The sequence below is a fragment of the Cryptomeria japonica genome, chromosome 11 (assembly GCF_030272615.1).
Source record: "Cryptomeria japonica chromosome 11, Sugi_1.0, whole genome shotgun sequence".
In the NCBI taxonomy this organism is placed as follows: domain Eukaryota; kingdom Viridiplantae; phylum Streptophyta; class Pinopsida; order Cupressales; family Cupressaceae; genus Cryptomeria; species Cryptomeria japonica.
In genome coordinates, this window is record NC_081415.1 from 602,552,774 (window position 1) to 602,571,330 (window position 18,557).

Genomic DNA, 18,557 nt, shown 5'->3' on the forward strand with positions numbered 1-18,557 from the left:
TTTGTTTAATTTATTGTTCTTTTATTTTGTAAGATAATTTTTTTGTTTATAAATACAAACCTTGTATAGAGTAATATTATTTAAAATTTCATAAGTGCATAACATTTTCATCTTCTCTTTCTATATACATAAACCTTAGTAATTATTTTATTTTGCCTCTTTTCCATATAACACAAAAGTTTCCTATTATGTTTGGGTTTGCTCATTGAATTTTTATGTTTTCATTTTCCTCAATTTTTTTCTTAAATTAATGGATCATTGCAATTATTATCATTTGTCTAGAATAAGTTTGCATTAGATATAGTTTATGGTTCCTTTCCTCGCTCTCATATTAGATGCATAATTATATTAATATATTTACTATCCATTAGCTTATTATATACCTTATTTCTATAATATTAATTAAACATAAGTTCCTATCAATTTCTCTTCCTTCTTAAATATTTTTGTTTTCTATTTTCTCCAGAATTTAATATTTCTTTGCTTTCTTGCACTCCTTGTTTGTATTATATGAAGCTATTACCTTTTGCATATATGTTAATTTATTGTTTATATGTTTTTCATTAAATATTAGTATATTATCTCTTTGTTTATGATTATTTTAATTTTCTATTTTTTGCCACTTGTCACTTGTGTAAACTTCTACCATATGCTCCCTCACCTCTCTCTCCCTTCACCTTTCTCTTTATTTTTAGTCTGTTTAGGTCGACAATAAAAACCATTTTAATTTCCTTATGCTCTCTACTATTCTGATGGTAGATCATGGAATACAATCTCAAATATTGATAACAAAGTCATTCACACAATGGAATCTAGCAAGATAAAAAACAAGAGACAGTTCACTCAAATTCTCGAAAGTTCATTTTAAAAGTTGCTTTTGTTTATTAAAATAATGGTCAGATAATTAAATATTGGAAAAATATGAAGAAATTTTTACTTTCCTATTTACCATTGACTCTCTGCTGATTACGCCGCTTTGGATGGCTTAAAGAATATTTTAATTTGTGTGCACTGTAAACTTTTGTTGGATGCTTCTCGAATAGGTTGTATAGAAAAAAATAGTGCTTTTGAATGAACCAATCTTATGTTAGATGCTATTATAATAATAATCAGTTGAACAAAAAATTTTGTTCTGTGCATTACTGCCTTAAATTTTCCCATCTTTGATGGATCCATCACAAACATGAAAGACTATTTTCACCAAGCTATTCATTCAAGGCCCATCACTACAAACAAGATAATTTAGAATTTTAATAAATCTATACTTGTATGTGGACACTGGTGCACATTATATGGAATGAATACACCGAAAACCACATAATGATGAGATATTCTGCAATTTGATCTCATAAATCAAATTGTATGACACAAGATCTGCTTTTGCCAGTTCAGTTACCTTATACAATAGATATGCACACTAGAAAATTATCCACAAACAGTTTATAACCATGTTTTAAAGAGTTTGTTTGTAAAATCTAGCTGTTATATCATCTATCATCTGCTTCAGTCCTTGGCTTGGATTTTCTCTTCTCTTTACCTTATACCTTGTGAAGAACTCTTTGTTCTCCTTTTCCAATTCATTCCACACTACAATCAATCAAACAACAAACTGAGAACCCTAATCAAGTCACCCTATGAACAACGCTGATTGTTGAAGTCACATCATAAGTAAACAGAATAGATCAATCAATATAAGCTTCAATTCAATTCACTCAATCAAACGGAGACTAATTACTCACAAAATAATACAAAACCTTAAAAAAATAATCACATTATACCTGTAATAGTTATGGTGGGTTGAATATTGGCGTGCTTAGAAAGTGTCTCTGAACATTCCTGTTGATCCATGTTAAACAGCAAACACTTCTCAATCAAGTGCTGAACCTGCACAAATACAAATACCCACAACAAAATAAAACAACCCAAAAGAGTTTTTCTATACTTTACTGAATAATTTCAAACAATGTCTATAATCCAAAAGTAAAAGATGGTTTCAATGGTTTACCAAATGAATATATGAAGACGATGATGAAGAGGAATCTACAGGCGCCTGCATATTAAGGTCTCTTACAGATCTAAAGCTTCTGCAAATTTAATTCTTTGGTTGAATTGTGGCATAAAGAAAACAGCTTTATAGACGAAATCTGCATGAAAATGACGGTAAGCAGGAAGACTAGTGGAGAAGGAGAGGGTTGATATTATTCGACGCCCCACGTGGGAAGCGCATTTCAATTGGCTGCTGCAAGATAAAATCACTAATTTAATTCGTTAATCTTATGAAAAATTCTCCGGGGCGGCTGTGTCACGTGGCCTGTGGGTCTGCGCACTAGTAGTGCGCCACGTGTATTCCACTATCCAACATAAAATTTGGACTTGACACGCGTCGGAGGGAGTATGCCAAATTATGGGGTTTTATGGAGGGGTTTCTTAAACAGTAGAGATGGAGATGATGAAATTTTTTAGGAAAATTTTAAAGCTTGTGGTCTCATGAATTTTTGTAGTGTAGTATAGCTTTAAAATTTAAGTTGGGAAATTTAAGAAAGCTGGTGATCTCATGAATATAATATCTTTATGTATATAATAAAAACAAGTAAAAATAATTCAAATTTATAGACCTCGGGCAGGGGCTTCTTTTTTTTTTTTTAAATATTCCAAATAATCTGCAGCACAAATTATTTTTATTCATCGAACCACCTCTTTCTTAAAACTAGAGCTCCATCAATTCAAAAATCAAGAGTGACAGTTTTTACAAAATGGCTTATGATAAATTTTGCCTAGATTTGTTAGGACTCAAACTCAAGACTGCACATTTACTGCTAGGCTATTTTATAAATCTCCAATGGCGTTAATAATTTATCTAGATAATTTGTATACCTTGAGTGCATGAACTTTTGTTGCGTAAGCGAATGGGAAAGAATGAACATGAACAGCTTCTGCAAAGCAAAAATGTCATTTGCCAGCTTTGACATATTGGTAGAAAAGGAATCGATCTAGTTTTCTTGAGGATGGCTCATCATGGTGGTATAAACTTATAGGTTGGAGATTTTAGAAAGGTGATGAAGATGAGCAGTTGGACTAGATTTGGCGTCATTTGAACATCGTTTTGTATCTTGAGTATATGCGAATCAATGGTAAAACCAACAATAAATAGTCCAACTTAGATCTCGTTCTATGTCAATTAAACATAAAATTTTGCTTATGTTTATTAAGTGCAAGATTTTAAACAACAAACATAGAAGTTCGATGAAAGGCTTTACACATATTATATCTAGTGGACTTGTTTGTTCTTTGGTTTGAACTTAATGTACGAGAAACGTTGACATACTCATTTTTTTTTTAAGGTCAAAAACTCAAAGATAGGAGAATATCTATTCTATATATATATATAAAAGAATTTGGAGGCTTAGCTAATGAGGTAATAAAAAATAAATAAATACTAGTTATGTTTTATGTAATAATTATAGTGTAATAGATATTTAAAAATTGTCTAAAATATAATTTTTGACAATAAAGAAGCAATGATGAGGTCCCTTATCACTTCCGTTTTCTATGTCTAAAATCATTTGATAACATGGTTCCAATTGTCTAAATATTGGAAGATAAGAGATTGCTTGCTTTAAAATTAGACAAGTATATTTGGAGTGCTAAGTAATTCTAAAAGTAATCTAACACATTATTTCAATTTGAAGTATTAATAAAAAAATATTATTAAGGAAGGACAAACTTACATACAAAATGAGGGTTTATATAAGATTTTTTCTATCCTTTAATTACTAAGCTATTATTATTTAATATATCTAAAATCCATAAAAATATTCTCTCTATCACTCAAAATAGAACTAAAAATATTCTAACTATTCAGCAAACCAAATCCCATAAAATATGAAATTAAATTTATGGTAAACATAAGGGCATGTAAATTATAGTTGCATGATCCAACTACATAGTATATTGAATAAGCATCTCAAGAAGAATTTTGTTGGAGATTAGCCTAAATCTAGGAATCAAATTTGTTTATTTGGAATAAGATCGTGGTAGGTATGACCTTAGAGACTAGGACAATAAATAGAAACTATGCCTATGAACCTATATGGTAATCCTACAAAGCCATTATAAAATCATGACCTAGGTCGAGATTAACCAAATTGGATTTGATATATATGTGATGTAAGCCTTAAAAAAAAAGTGTCAACAATTGAGACCAATCACCTAGATTAAAAAATCAAGGTGAATAGGGGTAGTTAAAGAATTGAAAGCCATCTCAATAACCATTTCAACTTGCATTATTAAGTTTTTTTCATTATAACAAAACTTGTAGGTATTAGTATTATTTATACTTTCTATCTTTGTTTTGATTGGAGTTAGTCATAGGAGACCAATCACCTAGATTAAAAAATCAATGTGAATAGGGGTAGTTAAAGAATTGAAAGCCATCTCAATAACCATTTCAACTTCCATTATAAATATTTTTCATTATAAAAAAAAATTGTAGTTACTAGTATTATTTATACTTGCTATCCTCATTTCGATTGGGCAGTTACTCATAGTTTACAAAGGGGGTAGGTAGTCCATGAGACTAATTTCTAGAGGTCTAGAATGTTTTATTAGATTTTTTTAGAGGAATGTTTATTTATTAACTATTATTTCGTACTATAAAAGGATATCTATCTATAACTAGAGTTATTCAAGCATTCATACTAAAAGAGATATAATGGAAAAAAAAAATTAGAGTTTACATAACATAAAATAAATAGTGTTTCTTCACACAAAGTTATGAATACAATTATCTCTATAATGGATTTTATCATCTTATATTGAAGAGTGGTCAACTCATACTCTATTATGAATATTGAAAGAAAAGAGAAGAGTGATCACATCACACAAAAACTGAGGTAAGTGATCCTAAGGAGCTCCCACTATAAGTCAAAAATATTTGTACATAACATGAATAATAAAGATAATTGTATGAAATAACACATTTCTTATAGTTTAATATTAGAAAGAATATACAATGTTAATGGTCATACAGAGTAGCAAGATGCCTAACATCAACATTCCTTTAATAGCCTAGGTTTTCAAAGAAATAAGGAGCAATTCTAGTTCTCCAATTTTAGAATAGTTTGTAAAAGTTAGGTGATAAAATCATGTTAATCACATGATTGAAACATTTAATATGCAAAGTGCCTTTTGAGTCACTAAATGAAAAATAAATTAATATTCTCATAAAGGTCAAATGCATTTAATCTTATTCATGACTTTTTACTTCCATCCTAACCATCTTGTAGTGACTTGTATAACACACAACACTAAACAATTTAAGGACCTATATAATTATCAAAGTTTTTGGCATGGACACTTTTCTCTAACACAAAAAGTAATGCCCACTATTTACACTTCCTACAAACAACACAACTACCAATATTTTCTAAAATTAAAGAAAAATCAACACATTTATTAAAGGACTTCTTTTCCCAACTGATGCCATCATTTTTCGGATGTCATCAATCATACATCACACAACATGTGAGAATAAGTAGATTCCAAAAAGTTGATGGAAGAATTTATTTCTATCCTAATTCATAGGCAATCTTACAACTTGAAGGAGATGTATAAGTTATATAAGGTTACATAGGACACATAATTCAAATTGAAGGATTGCATGGTCAATGAGAAGAAAACTAATTCCCCTATTACCTATGAAATATATAGGAAAATAATAAAACATTTCTATATGAATTGTTTGACATTGGTCAAGGAACAAAAATGTTTCTATACAAATCATGTCAATTTATAACCTCCCAAAAAAGTAGCACTATATATCACTTCTATCCTAGTTTTGTAAATGTTTTCTAATTTCTAATATAGCTAATTGTTAACTAAAAAAAATAATCATTTACAATTAAACATTTGAATTTAAATTGAATATACATTATGTACTAATATAATCAGAATAATCAATACAATTAAAATTGGCTTCATAAAACATAATTTATTTTCTTCAAGGTAAAATAATAAACCACTTCCAATTTCACGCAGACATTTTTTTTAAACATAATATGTTGAAACAAAAAAAAATTGTTTTTAATAGTGTGTAAGAAAATGTAATATTACTTTAATTTTATCTAGATCTAACTTATATTATTTAATCTACCAAATTATTTAAAAATCATTTTCAAATAGAGATTAAAAATAAATAAAATAATATTACTATTAAAACTAGACACAAATTACTTAAAGATTAAAGTCTCGTTGGTAAACAGATTTGTCATTGCGGTCGTTTATTTGAAACTGACCCTGTCTCCCTCATATGATAGGGGTATTTAGGATTCTTGTGTACTTTTAACCTGAAAGTACAAAAAGGAGAAAACATAAAACTAAAAAGAAATAAAGGTAGAAACCCCAACAATAGACATACAAACATCGACTGAGATTTATCAACATTTGCAACAAATTACATAGGGGAGTTTATATCATAATATGCTTAGCCATGAGTTGATAGTAAAGAAAAATGACAAATATCAACATATGCAGAGATAAGATACTTCAACACATTCAAACTCAGATACCAAAGGTTGCTTGTGTATCATCACATCAATTGTACAAATCACATATGTATAAAAAGAGTACCAATTTGACATACGAGGAATTGGCAATGATAACACATGAATACATTTAAAACATACGAAATAAGATGTATTGTTCATTATCCTTTTGCAGATACACAAGTCCAAAATCCTTTCTATACATAGTGCAAATAAAAATGTCATTACAAGTTCTCCTTGAATTTCAGGAGACTTTCCTGTTTGTAAATTTTTTTTCTTACATTACAGATAGCCTTGTATTTATAGGCTTTCCCTTGATAACTAACTAGTAACCACCCGCTAACTACCTGGAGATAACTACCTCTGCAAATTTAAGAAAATAAAAATAAGCTTCATTAATTTGAATTTTCTCAAGTTTTACACAAATGAAGTTTATTTTCCAATTTTATTACAAATACTTGACATAAGTCACTTTTACCCCAAAGATACTTTAAAACCCCCAATTTCAATGAAATGTCAAATTTTCTTTTCTAAGCTACTTGTTCACTCCATGACACCTTTTGAAAATATTTCTGATAGTGAGCATTAGTCGTCTTTGCTTTCTCAAAAAGAAAATTTACATCTTTCCATTTGAAGCAAAAAAATAATTCACATGTGCTAAGTGTTATATCATATTTCTTAAATGCTTCTCCTTCTCTTAGGATAGGTCTAACTTTTGAGCTCTAGCTTCTATCACTTTAATTTGAGGATATACCATATAGATGTGATATTTTTTTGATTTTTTTTTTTTAATGAATTTAAGTAGATCATATTTTCAGTATTTCAAACCAAACCACTAACTCGATCCACTTCTTCATCTTCACTAAGCTCTCCAAAGCTCCATATTTGTCACTATAAAGTCCTCTCTTGATGATCAAAGTTATCCTTTACATCGGACGTTTATGATTCTCTTTATGATACGACATCATGTACACCTGTATTTTCATATTTATGTAGTTGAATATGTTGCTTATCTGAATTCCAATGTGGTAGATTGACCAGTGTTGGCCACTTTTCTAGTGTTGGGTGACCTAAGACCTTAAATATCTTGTCAAGTTGATCAAGCTGAAATGGATTTGGTGCAACTTTGACCTCCACACCTTGAAAACGTGGTTTAGTGTCAGCAGCTCTGCAAAAATACAACCTACAACCCACATGTCAACAACACTAGTGTAATGCCTTGCACTGAGAAGTATCTTTGGTGTACGATATCATATGGTTACAACACCCGTATTGTCAGACAATGGTTATAAGGGAGCCTGGTATATCCTAGCAAGCCCAAAATCAGCAATTTTGACTACATCGTGCTCGTCACCATCACCCATAACCAAGATATTAGATGGCTTAAGGTCACGAGGTACAATCCAATTACTATGAAGATAGTACAAACCATTCAACAACTGCCAAAGAAAGGACTTAACAGTATATTGATAAATACCACGGTTAAGGTTCTCCTGATGATGCCGAATAATTTCATAAACGTCATATTCTACATAGTCAAATGCCAAGTAAAGAGACATGTCCATATGGTTTATGTGCACGTTCACAAATTTGACAACATTTTCATGAGATAACTCACTGAGTAGTTGTTCCAAAATGTCTGCAATATCATAGTGAACCATAATACCACATTTCTTTAAGTCTTTTTGCCCGATAGTTCACATCATTGTCTATGCTTTAACATTTTACAGACATATCGGCCGGAGCAGTTGCAACTATAACATCTGACTAAATTGCTCTGTCTTTTTATGTTTTGATGAATATTCATACCACGATTAAAGATCCCATTTTGACACGATTTGAAAGGATGCTTGTAAAGGTGGTGAAATTTGGTCGTACACCTGTGAATTTCATTCCATAAGGCAACGTCTCTTTGAAGCATTTTGTCAGACAGATTACATGCATCGTCTATGCTTCCATAATCTGCATTTATCAAACACAACATGTATTGTTTGTGCTTCCATGACGTGTATTGTTTGTGCTTCCATGACGTGTATGTCGTGAGATGCAATATTAATTTGACATATTTGTCAACCAGTTCACTTGGCTATGTCTATCCTAGTCACGTTCTACATCATTCTGTCAAACATCTCATCCGTAAGCAATTCCATCTGTCTCACCCGGTGTAGACCAGCGCTCGGATCAACATTAAACCCAACCCGCGAGGCATTCTCCAATGCACCCCTTCGAAAGCACTCTTAAGACTGAGCCAGAGAGGGGTGAAACCACACTGCCATTAAACCCAACAATAGTAGGAAAGGGGTGGTGGTATGTAATGCAGGAACTCTATGGCCCAATCCACTCTTAAGACCGGGAGAGGGGAAGAGAAGAGGCAGTTGAACTCGAGCCGATGTAACACATGAAGGCGATTGATTCTTTCCAATTATTATGGTTTGAACTGAGTCAACTCCCCATATCGAGTTGAGACATTCCTGGTAAACATTTTATGTTCTGTCCATGTACATCGACATTTTGCATGTGTTCCTAGCAGGCATTACAACTCAAAAGATCTCCATACAATTACATCTTGATGGATATCTATAACATGTTCTTTGGCTTTGCATTGCTGATGCGAGGCAGGAGGGAAGCAACACGACATGTCATGAGATGGCATCTCTTTGAGGCATTCCTGTCAATAGGTTCAACTCCATGTATGTCCGCATGTTATTTTGTCAAACAATTTGCAACTTTACCATGCATTTACTGTTTTACCATGTTTCCATGGTTTGCATTTATGTCTCAAGAGCAGCTGCAATGACAACACCTTAAAAAATCCCTTTGTCTTTTTTTAAGCTTTGATAACTGTCCATAACATGTTTATAAGCTCACGACTTTGTATGGATGAAATGGAAGGAAGACAAATTTGCATTGCAGATTTGCATCGTCACTCATTTTGTCTTTTCTTAAAAAAATCCATCAGAGTGCATTTTATTTGTACATTTTCTTTTAACTCTTATGGAGAAGGTTAAGAATGTTCCAAAATGGAGTATTTCTAACCTTCTTGACAAAGAGGGCCCACACAAGGTTAGGAAATAAGGTTAGAGATGCTCCGTTTTGGAACATTCTTAACCTTTTTTTCTTTTTGAGGTTATAAATATAGGTTAAAAATGCTCAAAAATGGAGCATCTTTAACCTTTCTTACAAAGACTATGATCTCGATTTCAGAAACCATAGAACACGGAGGACAATAAAGGAGAAATGAAAATGATTCTTTAGACAACTTATACCTCCTCAAATGACCACAACTATTAAATTATCTTTTGAAATATAATTTAAATATTTTAAATTTAATGTTCAAACTTAGGAAAAATGGCCATATCTTACAAATGGTAAGAAGTTAGGCTCTAGAATTTAAAAAAAAAATTAAAACACACATTGATGGTAGGGAAAAGAGCCAACATCATCATTTATTCCAAATGAAAATACCTACGATGAGAGATTTTAATCATTTTTGGGCGAGGGACATCAAAATTTGAAAGTTTAAAATATGATAAACTATGAATTGGGTTCAAGCAAAAATTGGCCACATGATACAAAATGATGCTTAGGACGTATCTATCAAATGATTTCTCTAAATTCTTGGTAATTTCCTAAAATCGTCCATTTTTCATATTTTGACCGACAACGACTTTGGATCAAATGTTGACTGCTTACGCATAAACACCTATTGGATATTCATTCGACATTGAGATTGATTTGAAGTTTAAATTTTAGGTATGCCAAATATGAGGCTAACAAATGGCTCTGACTGGGGACAAGGACTCCAAAGGATGCAGAATGAACCCAAATTCTTTGGTTCGTAGGCTAGTGCATTATCCATTAGGCAACATAGTCAAAGAGGAAACAACATAGGGAATAGCTGGAGAAACCAAACACAAACTAGGAATAGGATGAACACAACAAAAATTATAACTAAATTATGTACATGGTAGGCAAAGTCCACCTCAAACTTCTCCAGGATTGTCATACAAAACCATTCACAGGCTGAGAGAAATAGTAACCTTTGTGGAAAAGTGGCATGCATCCATGTCATACCTGTAATCTCAGCAAGTTGGAAAGATCAACATGTATAAGATGAGAAATATCTTTGAGCAATGAACCAAACAACCATCTCTCATCATAAATCTATAGGCTCCCTTGAAATATTTGGGTACCACTTTGAACATTATTGGCAATTTGTGGAATATTCTCAAGTATACCTATATCCTCTTTATGGAGATCACTCTGATAGTCTGGTTTGCAATAAATTAATCCATGAATTGGAAAACCTTCATATAATCTGTAATGTGAAGAAACTTGAGTTGACACATCCATCGAATCCTATTCTTGAATATCAGCTTGAAAATCACTTGTAGAAATACACTCATCTGAAAACAAAGGATTGAGGTACACAGTTTCACAATAGAAGAAGTCATCATTTGAAGCCTTCAAACAACAATCTAAAATAAAAACATAATGAGAATTAACTTCATTGCTTTCCTTCATTATATCATCCATTACCTCATTTATCTCTGCATTTTTGGTACAATTCCTAAATATATCCTCTTGAATAAGGATGTCTTCTTGATTCAAATATTCAAAAGGAGGATTTCTTTGAACCTTGAATACTTCATGAGGCATATATTGTAACTCCATCAAGATAGGGACATTTGTTGACATACCTACATAGATTTCATTTTCAACCTGCTCATAGACATCTATATTACTTTTTGTGTTCTCTTGTCCCATTGATTCCTCTTCACCACACTCTCCATGAAATTTGAAAACTTCATACTCAGGTGGTATGTATGATAAAGAGTGGCTTCTTGATGGTTCATCTTATTTTGGTCGGGGTTGATCTAGAAATTCAGTGAAAGTCTCCATTTTTGAAGATAAAGGATATGTCTGCAAAATTTTACTTATGGTTGCTTCTACATTGGTCATATCTATACAAGGTTGTCCACTAGGTATCATACCTTTGATTTCCTTGAAAAAGTTTTTATCTTCAACTATTAGTGATGGATGAATGAGAATATCTTCACCACATAGACAATCATCATCCAAAGAATTTAGACACCAAGTTGGAATGAAGACTATAGGGGATTCATCTTTATCCCTCTCCTATTCATCATTTTCTTGGAGCTCGGGCTACATGGAAGTCTTGAAATCATTTATTTCTCCTTCAAGCTCCTTGTTTTTAGGTTCACGAAAGACTTCTTCCTTGCTATGGTAATCTTCATAATACTCACGACATTTTTCAATGCAATCTTCCTTCTTCCTTCTCTATCTCACTCACTTTTAGATCTTTCTCTCGACATGTATCCTTACAAGTAGATGTCACTTCATCTTCTTCTACGTATGCACATTCTAATGAGATTCCTTCATTACTTTGCTCATGGGAATTTATATCAATGAGAAAAATATTCTCATTCTCATCTTTTTGTTCAATCTTTTGTAGCTTTTGAAGCAATGAAGGGCACACCTTTTCAGAATCAAGATGTCTATTTCCATAGAAGTTTATAAAAAACTCGATCAGTTTTGAATCATTGAGAATCTGATTTTGTTGAGAAATAGGAGGAGGAGAATGAGCATTATTATCCATTGTTGATTCAACAATACAATCATGAGCAAAAAAATAGTTCTCTCTTCCATCTTTTTCCTCAATCTTTTGCAGAGTCTGGAGTAGAGAAGGATTAATTTTACGATGATAAAGTTTCTTTCCATTGTAGAAACTTTCCAAGAAGTTGACTTGTTTAGGGTTATCAATACTTTGATTCTTTTGAGAAACTCGTACTAGAGAAAGATCACTTTTGTCTTCATCTTTCTTGATTGTTGTTGATTTAAATGATCAGAAGCGAGAAAACAAATCTCTTTTCCATGCTTTTCTTCAATATCTTGCAATACTTGACATAAGGAGGGATGAATCTTATTAGGAGAAAACTGCATGTCACCATAGAAGTTCTTCAAGAATTCATCTTGTAAGGGCTCATCAAAAACTTACTTCTTTTGATATATATAGTCTTCGCTGTCACTTTCACTGTCACTTTCCAACTTTCCTTTGTACCAAACCATTGTTCTAAGTTCGATCTTTCGGACAGAGTCACCAACTTTCATTCTGAAGAATGTACCTTACAATTTTTGAGGAACAAAGAACACTAGTATTTTGATTACCAGCAGAATCACCAAAAATTTGTTGGTAAATAGATTTGTCACTGCGGTCATTTATCTAAAACTGACCCTGTTTGTCTGATGAGCAGTGACAAACATGTTAGTTCTTATACTTCATGTAAAGTATAGATCCCAATATCTAATCAAGACGAGAGGGGGGGAGGGTGAATCATACAAACTTAAACTTCCATAAATCATAAGATTCAACCTCGGTAACTTATACTTCAGCAACTTAACCAAAAATTGTTAAACATGTAAACTTATAAACGGATAACACAACAAAACATGAGACACCTGATTTAACATGGAAACCCAAATAGGGAAATATAAGTTATTGAGGTTGAATCTGTTGATTTATGGAAGTTTAAGTTTGTTTGATTCACCCCCCCCCCCCTCTCATCTTGAGTAGCTATTGGCATCTATACTTCAACAACTTAAGCAAAAACCATTAATGTGGAAACCCAAAGAGGGAAAAACCACTATGGGATTTTGGACCCACTAAGAAATATACTCTTCTAGAGAATGCTCGGTTAAAAGCAAATCCTGTTAAAAGATTACAAACACATTGCTAGATGTGACCCGGTTAACGGATTTCCCTTAGATCTGATAGGATCTTCACCTTGTTAGAGGTTACCTTGTTAAAGAGTTTCAAACACTCAATCAGAATGTAACCTTGGTAGAGGATTTACAAATAAGACTATTAAGTCCACTCGGTTAAGAGATTTTCTGTCACTTACAAATAAACAACAGTAATGAGTATGTCTGCAACTTTGCATCTAAAATGCTAAAGAAAATTCTTATTTGCTCAATACAATCTAGTCATAGGACTTATCTTGTCCCTCTGCTGGGCTCCTCTACTTTGTTATTCAAACAGGTCTTCAAGCTTTTGTGCTCCGTAATCACTATGTAGCATCCCCGTGCTTACACTTGCTTGCATACATTGTTTATCAACAATTTCTTATTTATAAACAATTTGCTAACCGCTTAATCTTTTTGATCACATTTCCCATGATCAATCATAGCCATCAGATCTTCAATCTTGACTAGGTTCAATGTATCCTTTCGATCTGAAAATGTTTTACCTTGCCTTGGAACTTGCATACATTTCTTGGAACTTGTGCAAGGGTATTGCAGTTCAATTTGAGCTGTAGATCTTTCTACTGATCTTTCGATGCCATAGATCCTTGACAAACTTCATACACGTTGCATTAATCATTTAATCATATCCAGCTCATCAGCTTCCATCATTAAATAATGCATGTATTCATCCAATGCATTTTGTTATTACTCAGTTGCAACTCGGTAAATACTAAACTTCAATTGGTAGACATTCTACCTTTATTAACCAATAACAATAACCTTAGGGTTTACCGACTAGGTTCCTTGCTCGGTAACATAGTATAGTATTAAGCTTACAAACAATAGCATAAGTAGGATATCAAAACAATCTAAACATCATGATCTCATCATTGTCTAGCTCGATAATAGTTGCCCATTGAATAACTTATTCCTCCCCTTATTCATCACATTCTTTTTGTGTCTTTTACCAACATCTTAATTCTCTTCAAAACATACTTAAGATATGGCAACATCATACTAATTCAGAAAATCAATTTCTTGACATCAATGACAAAATAATATTGTTAAGATAGTAAACATCCTTAATCAGTTATATCCATAATCATCAACAACCTTCTCAATATCCTTATTGAAATGCCAACAATCTCCCCCTTTGGCATTGATGGCAAAACCAATTGATTTTACCTAAATGATTTGAATTTAGATTGTTGTGATGCTCTCCCCCTTTCATTAGTCTTCTCCCCCATACATTAGTCTTCTCCCCCTTTGACAACAATGCCAAAAGAAAACTAATACATATTTTCTTCCTATGTGAAGTAATTCCTTTGTTGTTCGGTATCAACTCAGTATCGGTTTGAGCATTTTGTCTTCAATTTCTGTTCCCTATTTTTGTTTCCTACACACCTTTAGTGAAACCTCCTAAAGTGTGTAAATCAGCATCAACTCCTAAAAGGTATTCTTTAGAGTCATCGAATTGATGCTTTCACCGAACTCGGTCAGTGAGTAGAAGATAGGGGTATGACCCCTAACTTGCTTCTGAGATACTCAAAAGTGTCCCTTGGCAGTGGCTTGGTGAAAATATCTGCTATTTGTTCCTTTGAGCTAACATATTCGAACGACACTTTCTTCTCTTGAACTTCTTCTCTAAGATAATGATATTTGATAGAGATGTGCTTTGTCTTAGAGTGCATTACAGGATTCTATGAAATGTTAATGGCACTAGTATTATCACAGAATATAGTTACTAGCTCGGTAACTTTCTCATTTATGCCTTCCAATAGCTATTTGATCCATTCTATATTGGTACAATTCAATGTTGCAGCAACATATTCAGCTTCTATTGTTGACTGTGAAATACATCCTTGTTTCTTGCTAAGCCAACTTACTAGTCTTTCTCCTAAAAAGAAAGCTCCACCACTTGTGCTTTTCTTGTCATCAATGTTGCCTGCCCGATCAGCATCAGTATAAACTTTTAAATCAAAGTCATTTTCTGTTTGATATACTAAGCCATAATCCTCAATGCCTTTCAAGTATCTAAAAATTCTCTTCATTGCTATCATATGAGTTTCCTTAGGATCTGCAAAGAATCTTGCTACAATACCTACTGCATGTGCTATATCTACCCTGCTATGAACAACATATTGTAACTTTGCAATCATAGATCAGTAAAGTGTCTCATTAACAGATGCAGATTCATCATTCTTTGATAGTTTATAGTTGGTAGGCATAGGAGTACCTACTGGTTTTGAATCCTCCATTCCAAATTTCTTCAAGATTTCCTTTATGTACTTGGATTGAGTAATGAAAATCTCATCTTTCATTTGCAGTATCTATAGACCTACAAAATACATTATTTCACCGATTAATGACATCTCAAATTCTTTGCACATTTCATTTCCAAAGTTCTTGCATAAAGAGACATTTCCACAAAATATAATGTCATCAACAAATATGGCTGAAATCAATATTCCATTGTCCTCATCTCTCTTCATGTACATATTATTGTTTTCACTTGTCCTTATAAAACCAATCTTGATTAAATAAGAGTGCAATCTTTCATACCATGCTCTAAGTGCTTGCTTCAGACCATATAAAGCTTTGTTCAATTTACATATCTGATCTTTACTCTTGTCTTCAACAAATCCTTCAGGTTGTTCAATGTAAACTTCTTCTTCTAGTATACCATTCAAAAATGCAGATTTGACATCCATTTGATATACCTTGAAATTTTTTAAAGCAACATATGCCAACAATGTTCTTACTCCTTCAAGTCTGGCCATAGGTGCAAAGGTTTCACCATAATCTATTCCTTCTTCTTGAGCATAACCTTTACAAACTAGTCTTGCTTTATTTCGAATGACCTCACCTTTTTCATTTAGCTTGTTTCTGAAAATCCGCTTAGTAGCAATCACATTTTTGTCCTTTGGTCTTGGGATTAGAGTCCATGTGTCATTCTTCTTTATTTGATCAATCTCTTATGTCATAGCATTTACCCAATCTTCACTGTTAAATGCCTCTTTCACTATTCTTGGTTCAAATTCATATACTAGACATGTGTTCTATCTCAGTTTGTTCCTTGTCATCACTGCATCATCCTTATTTCCTATAATCTGACTTGATGCATGATGTCTTCTGACATATTTGGCTAATATAGGCCTGGTAGGTTTTGTATGATCTTCTTCATCACTCGGTAATAGGATATTCTCTTCATTTCCTTCAGCAGTTTTCTTGGTAGGACTTCTTGGTTGAACATATACAAATTCTTCATAATCTTCTAGTTCTTTGGAGTTTCCTTCGTCATTTCTTTTTGCAAATTCATCAATTTTCACATTTGCACTTTCTACTATTTTGTTAGATGATTTGATCAGACATTTAAATGCTTTGCTTCTAGAAGAATAACCAAGAAATGTTTCTTCTTCACTTTTCTGATCAAACTTACCATTTCTGTCATCTTTGTGAACATAGCATCTACTTCCAAAGATTTTAAAGTAACTTACATTAGGTTTCTTGTCATACCAGATCTCATATGGTGTCTTCATAATTCCTTTCTTCAGTTGAACTTGGTTCAAGGTGTAAACAACATTGCTTATTGCTTCTCTCCAAAATTTTTGTGGTACTTTCTTTTCTATCATCAAGGTTCTTGCACAATCCATAATTGATATGTTTCTTCTCTCGGTTATCCCATTTTGCTGGGGTGTTCTTGGTGCAAATACTTGCCTCTTTATACCATGATCATTGCAATATAAGTTAAATTCATCAGAAGTGAATTCTCCTCCTCTATCAGATCTAAGACATTTCAGTAGTCTTTCTATTTCATTTTCAACTCTTGCCTTGTACCATTTAAACATTTGAAAAGCTTCTGATTTTTCTTTTAAAAACATTACTGACATCATCCTTGAGTAATCATCCACAAATAATATGAAATATTTATCACCATAATAACTTTGAACGTTCATAGGACCACAAAGATCAGTATGCACTAGATCTAAAATTCCTTTAGAAGTGTAGGACTTACTTGTAAAGCTTGATCTTGTCCTCTTACCCATCTGGCATCCTCGACACATAGCATTCTCAAGTTTTTCAAGACTCAGTAGACCTCTTACTCGGTGCTTCTTTCTTATTTTGATTGGATTATCAAAATTTACATGACAAAACCTTTTATGCCATAGCCATGTATCATCTATCTTTGCATATAAACACTTATTCCAAGTTGAGTCAAGGTGAAATGTGTTACCTTTTGTTTGTGTCCCGGTAGCTGCTAACTTTCCATGCTTGTCATGAACTTTGAAAATTCCTTTCTGAAACTCTATTCGGTATCTTGTATTGTTTAGCTGTGCCACACTCAACAAATTGTATTTCAAACCTTCAACCCAATAAACATCATCACATTTAGCATTGTCAAGAAGTGTTATAGATCCTTTACCTTTCACTGGACATGGTGCATCATTACCAAATCTTACATAACCTCCATCATAATCTTCTAATATAACAAACTTGTGTTTATCACCTAACATGTGATGTGAGCATCCACTATCTATGATCCAAGAATCATTAGTATTTATGTGAGATATTAAAAAAATTTCTTCATACCTTTCTTCATCTGATCCATCTTTGATAGCCACATAAACAACTTCCTCTGTATCAGTTTCATCTGATTTATCATCATTAGATTCCTCATCAGCTATTAGATGTGTCTTTTTATCTCTTCTTCTGAAGTCTCGGTGTTCTCTGTAATGATTATCTTTCTGTCTATCATCTCAGTAATCTCTCTTTTCACTGGATTCTTTGTTAGGACAATTAGAAGCCATATGTCCTATTCTATCACAGTTAAAACATTTCAAAGGCAACTTTCCTTTGTACTTCCGTTTTCCTCTCGGTAGCCTTTTGGCTAATAGTGCTTCAAACTCTTCTTGCTTTCTAATTTCTTCATTAAGTTTGTGTACCTCCTCCATGTTTTTGTGAAATCTTTCATTTGCTCCACTATGATTCCCTTCAGAATACTTATACTTTCTGTATGCGGGAAAAGTGGGCTGATAAAACTTAATATGTGAAAATATTATTATATACTAGTCCACACACACACACATGACTTCTTCACTTTCTATCATTTTAATCATCAGATTCATCAAGATGAAAAGAACTAAATGCAGACTCAACTTTATTTATTGAAGACCCACTGTTATCAAAGTTACTTAACTCAAATGCATGTAGCTTACAAATAGTAGCATCCAAAGAAACTGGCATATTGGG

General features: G+C 32.6%; 1 protein-coding gene and 1 pseudogene across 1 annotated transcript; both read right to left on the reverse strand.

The window, feature by feature from the left end:
- Window positions 1–1,279: 1,279 nt before the first annotated feature.
- On the reverse strand, window positions 1,280–2,081 carry LOC131068838 (uncharacterized). The gene is made up of 3 exons (XM_058004108.2): window positions 2,006–2,081; window positions 1,779–1,884; window positions 1,280–1,587 (listed from the first exon to the last, which is right to left on the reverse strand). The coding sequence occupies exons 1-3, from the start codon at window positions 2,054–2,056 to the stop codon at window positions 1,454–1,456; spliced, it is 291 nt and encodes a 96-aa protein (XP_057860091.2). The 5' UTR covers window positions 2,057–2,081; the 3' UTR covers window positions 1,280–1,453.
- Window positions 2,082–7,493: 5,412 nt separating this feature from the next.
- On the reverse strand, window positions 7,494–17,313 carry LOC131859976 (cyclin-dependent kinase E-1-like; annotated as a pseudogene).
- Window positions 17,314–18,557: the final 1,244 nt, after the last annotated feature.